The sequence below is a fragment of the Mus pahari genome, chromosome X (assembly GCF_900095145.1).
Source record: "Mus pahari chromosome X, PAHARI_EIJ_v1.1, whole genome shotgun sequence".
NCBI classification, from domain to species: domain Eukaryota; kingdom Metazoa; phylum Chordata; class Mammalia; order Rodentia; family Muridae; genus Mus; species Mus pahari.
Genome location: NC_034613.1, coordinates 96,202,800 through 96,208,077, shown reverse-complemented (window position 1 = coordinate 96,208,077; position 5,278 = coordinate 96,202,800). Strand labels below are relative to the sequence as shown.

The 5,278-nt window shown below is 35.3% G+C and overlaps 1 protein-coding gene across 1 annotated transcript in view; it reads right to left on the bottom strand.

Annotated features, from left to right (window-relative positions):
- The window catches only part of Cylc1 (cylicin 1), a 25,371-nt gene that overhangs the window by 12,638 nt on the left and 7,455 nt on the right, over positions 1-5,278 (bottom strand). The window contains exon 2 of the mRNA XM_021188856.2: positions 143-196. Coding sequence (XP_021044515.2) covers positions 143-196 — 54 coding nt within the window. The remainder of the gene's footprint in view (positions 1-142; positions 197-5,278) is intronic.

Genomic DNA, 5,278 nt, shown 5'->3' with positions numbered 1-5,278 from the left:
GGGAGTGGGTGGGTAGGGGAACAGAGGTGGGGGGAGGGGTATGGGAAACTTTCGGGATAGCATTTGAAATGTAAATAAAGAAAATAATAATAAAAAAAACTGAAATAAAGAAAAATTGCACATTCATTACTAGAAAACTAACCGACAGGAAGAACTTGAAGTTTGAACATCTTCAATGATCAATGTTTCACCATCCCTGAGTAAAAGCAAATATTAATTACAAATGCTTAAAGAAATAGTGAAAATGGGAATAGTTCATAAAATTTTATGATGATAACATAGTCTTGGCATGAAAGCCTGGCAAGATCACTAATAGAAAGTAAAATTCCAGGACTCTATATTGCTCCTATAGATATCCTTACACTTTTTTTGGCAAATTAAACTTTAAGGAGGGATATTAAATTAAAAATTAGTGGTGATTATACTAGGTTAGTTCAATATATAAAATTTACAATATTAGAACATTAACAAAAGATTAAAAATGATTATATCAGTGCATGATAATATTACCTCTTAAAACTTTTTGATAAAATTTATAGTAGATGTAGCTTAGGAATTTTAAAATTTTAGCAAAGAGAATATATACAAGTATATAACAAATGGAATTCTAAATGGTGAAAAATTATAAACATTCAAAAAAATTAGAAAATTCTGCCTAGCTCAAGAACAACAACAAATAAGGTTACCCAATAAAAGCCTTGTGTTCACATATTCTTGAAACACTCAACTTAATCTAGTAAAAAGAAAGGTTGAGCAAATAACAAAATTTTTAGAAAAGTATGAAATTAATGTAGTTACTTAAAAGGAACTAAATGATCTATATAAAAATTCAAAATACCTGAACATATAATATTAGAATTTTTTAAATTTATTAAGATTACTAGAAATAAGGAGAAAAATTTCAAATCAATTATATTTCAACAGAGCATCACATAAAAAATTCAAAAATAATTCATATATATATATATATATATATATATATATATATATATATATATTTGACCTGAGCTAAATAATATATATGTAATACCTCTGTACTAAAATGTAGAAACCAATATTAAGAAAACTGAAGAAAATATAGTTAAATGGAGGTGCATACCATCTTGAGATTTTGGAAGACATACATCAATTCTCCCTAAATTAACATATTCTTTATGCTTCCAGTATATTATGTTTTTACTTCTATGATAAGGTTTTAAATTTGATATGGTACATGAAAAAGAGATATAACTCAAATACTGTAGAAATGATGCAGGTTTTATGAGCAATTGTTGCTCTTCAAAAAAGTCTGAATTCAGGTCTTAGTACCTACAAAGGATGTTTCACAACTCTCTATTATTCTATTTCTAATGGATCTGATGCCCTCTTCTGACCTCCATTCACACCCTCCTACACACACACTCTTAAAATAAAATTTAAAAGATATATAAGTCTAATTTGGGGAAATAGCATGCCTTAAGATATACAGCACAATTACTAATATAAGCAGCTAGTATTAAGTTACCAATGAGTACAATTGATAACAATTAGAAAAGCTTCCTTTGTTTTTTGCAAGGACTTTTGTTTTTTACCAAAGAAATTGCATCTCTCAAGATAAAATTGAAAGGTTTAAATTAATTTGAAGCCTTATAATAAGATCCTAGCCCATTAACATCTCTTGAAAGCTTGAAAAGAATGAACATTTTGAAGCAAATCAATTTTTTTGTTGTAAAATTTTATATATCACAATTTTATTTAGCATAACTAAAACCTTAAACATCAAAAGGATATGGTCTCTGAATCCCATGGAGCAAATTATTTACTCAGAATGTTAAAACTCCTTGTGTGAGAGCAGGATTTGAGTTAAACCTTATCCTATAGGCCTAGCTAATACTTACCATGCTGAAAAATTTAACTCTTAGCTTCTTGTATTGAAGCAGAGACAATAAAAATTATTATGGATATAGACATGTGGATATATTTGAAATGACTACAAAGAAATAAGTCCTCCTTGAAAACTATCTTTTAATATACATTCAAATAAACAGAAAATGATTTATACATAAAAATACAAGGTAAAACCAAAATAATTAGTAGGCAGCAAATTATCTTAATGATAGCAATATAGGACCCAAGGGAGGATATGAGACTCTCACTCAGAAAAGGAAATAAGGTTGCCTTCTCATCACTCTCTTTGAGGGACTGATTGAGGGTTGACCTTGATGTAGAAAATAAACCTCTTGCTTTTGCATTAAAAAAAAAAGGAAATAAATTAGACGTCAGAGGTGGATGGAGGGGAGTCTTGTGGAAGAGTGAGGGAAAGGACTGACGGATCCAGAGAGGTCAAGGATACCACAGCAAGACCTACAGTAGAGTCAACTCACCTGGGCCCATGGGGGCTCACAGAGACTGAACTACCAACCAAGTAGCATGCATAGGCTGGACCTAGGCTCTCTATACAGTTGTAGCAGATGTACAGCTTGGTCTTGATGTGAGTCCCCTAACAATTGGAGAGGGGGCTGTCTCTGACTTTGTTGCCTGATACTGGATCTCCTTCCCATAGCTGAACTGTTTGATCTGGACTCAGTAGGAGAGGATGTACTTAGTCCTCTGTTACTTGATGTCCCAGGCTGGACTGGTATGGGGAGATGCTTCCCCTCCTCTGTAATAGGGGAGGGATTTGTGAGGGTGGGACTGAGAGGAGAGGAGGGACTGGATGTAAAGTAAATAAATACATAATTTAATGAAAATACTGCTTAAGTTTAAATATTTATTCAAAATTTTAATAGTGTATCATTATATATTGAAACAATATGCAATGATAAAAGAAGTAAAAAGATAGTTTTTTAAAAAAATAGAGATTTTAAAGATATTGGTTTTGACAATATAAAAATAATCTTCTACCACAGCAGAGGCCAAGCCTGCTTCCTGAATCCTAGAACTCTCCTACTTCACCAGAGGCTTACCATTTCCCTGAAAATCAGCAAAAGCCTCCTACCCTATCAGAGGCCAGAATAGGAACCTGAATCCCAGATAAGAATCCCCTGCTTTGTGATAAAAAACTGCATGGTACTAGTTCAGCGACAGACAGGTAGATCAATGGAATAGAATTGAAGACCCAGAAATGAATCCACACACCTATGGTCACTTGATTTTTGACAAGGGAACAAGAACCATCCAGGGGAAAAAAAGAACTTTTTCAACAAATGGTGCTGGCACAACTGGTGGCTATCATGTAGAAGAATGGGAATTGATCCATTTTTATCTCCTTGTACAAAGCTCAAGTCTAAGTGGATCAAAGAACTCCACATAAAACCAGAGACACTGAAATTTATAGAGGAGAAAGTGGGGAAAAGCCTCGAAGATATGGGCACAGGGGAAAAATTCCTGAATAAAACAGCAATGGCTTGTGCTGTAAGATCAAGAATTAACAAATGGGACCTCATAAAATTGCAAAGCTTCTATAAGGCAAAAGATACTGTCAATAAGAGCTTTACCAATACAGATGCAGATATTCCAAGCTAATCATTGGACTGAGCCAGGGGACCCCAATGGAAGAACTAGGGGAAGGACAGAAGGAACTGAAGGAGATTGCAAACCCAGAGGAAGTACAATATCAACTAATCAAACCACCCAGAGCTCCAGAGGCTAAACCACCAACCAAAGGGTATACATGGAGGGAACCATGGCTCCAGATACATATATAGCAGAGGATGGACTTATCTGACATCAATGGGAGGGCAGGCCCGTGGTCCTCTGAAGGTTTGATGCCCCAGCATAGGGGAGTGCTGGAGTGGTGAGGCAGGAGTGGGTGAGTGGGTGAAAGAGCACTGTCATAGAGGCAAAGGAGAGGGGTCAGAGAGCAGATGGGATGGGGGATGTTGTGGAGGTGTAACCAGGAAGGGGGTATAATTTGAAATGTAAACAAACAAAATGATTAAAAAATACTGGGAGACTTCACCACCCCACTCTCACCAATTGCCAGTTCATCCAGACAAAAACTAAACAGAGAAATAACTAAACTAATAGACATTATGAATCAAATGAACCTAGCAGACATAAAATATTTGACCCAAGCACAAAAGAAAATAACTTCTCAGTGTCTCATAGATCCCTCTCCAAAATGGACTTTATAATAAGTCACAAAGCAAGCCTCAACAGATACCAGAAAATTGAAATAATGGCTTATATTTTATCAGACTACTATTGATTAAAGCTGGACTTCAATAACAAAAGAAACACTGGAATATCTACACACTCATGGTAATTGAACTATTTTCTATTCAATGATTTCTGGGTCATGGGAGAAATAAAAAAGAAATTAAAGACTCTCTAGAATCTAATGAAAATGAAGGCAGTGGTAAGAGGAAATTTCATAGAACTAAGTGACCCCATAAAGAAACGAGAAAGTTCTCATATTGCCAATTTAAAAGTACACCTGAAAGCTCTAGAAAAATAAAAAGTAAGCACACAAAAGAGGAGCTGAAGGCAGGAAATAATCAAAATGAGGGATGAAATCAATCACATAGAAACAAAGAAAATAATACAAAGAATTATCAAAACCAAGAGTTGTTTCTTTGAGGAAATCAAGAAGATAGACAAAACCTTAGCCAAATTAACTAAGAGGCAGAGCGAGGGTATCCAAATAAATAAAATCACTAATCAAAACGGAGATACTGACACTGAGGAAATTCAAAGAATCATTAGTTCTTACCTCAAAAACCTATATACCACAAAATTGGAAAATCTTAATGAAATGGAAAATTTTCTATTTTGTAGATGGATACTACTTACAAAGTTAAATCCAGATCAGGTAAAGTATCTAAACAAACCCATAATCCCTAAAGAAATAAGATCCTATCAGTCTAACAAAAAAGAGCTAATTGGACAAGTCCTTTGCGGTCAGCGCCAGCACTGATTCACCTTGGGTGCAGAGTAAGTGAACACACCCAAGGTCCCTAGAGGACTCTCCAAGGGATCTCCTGACTAGAGGCTTGGGTTCCTTTTGATCAGTTCTGGTTTACCTTGGTTTCAAACAGACCAGACAGCTCCATGGTCCTCAAAGGAGACACAATTTCCAGGCACTGTAACACGCCCAGGATCTTAGGACAACAGGATTGCAGGATAACAGGAACTGAGTCACACCACTATTTCAGGGTCTTAGAAGAGCTTGATTGCCAAGAACTCTGACACACCCAGAATCTCAGGTTCACAGGAGCCCCCAATCAAAGGACCACAGTAAAAGCTGGTCTCTGAGGAGTCCTGAATCAACTGGGATTATAGGAAGGACAGGCTCCAA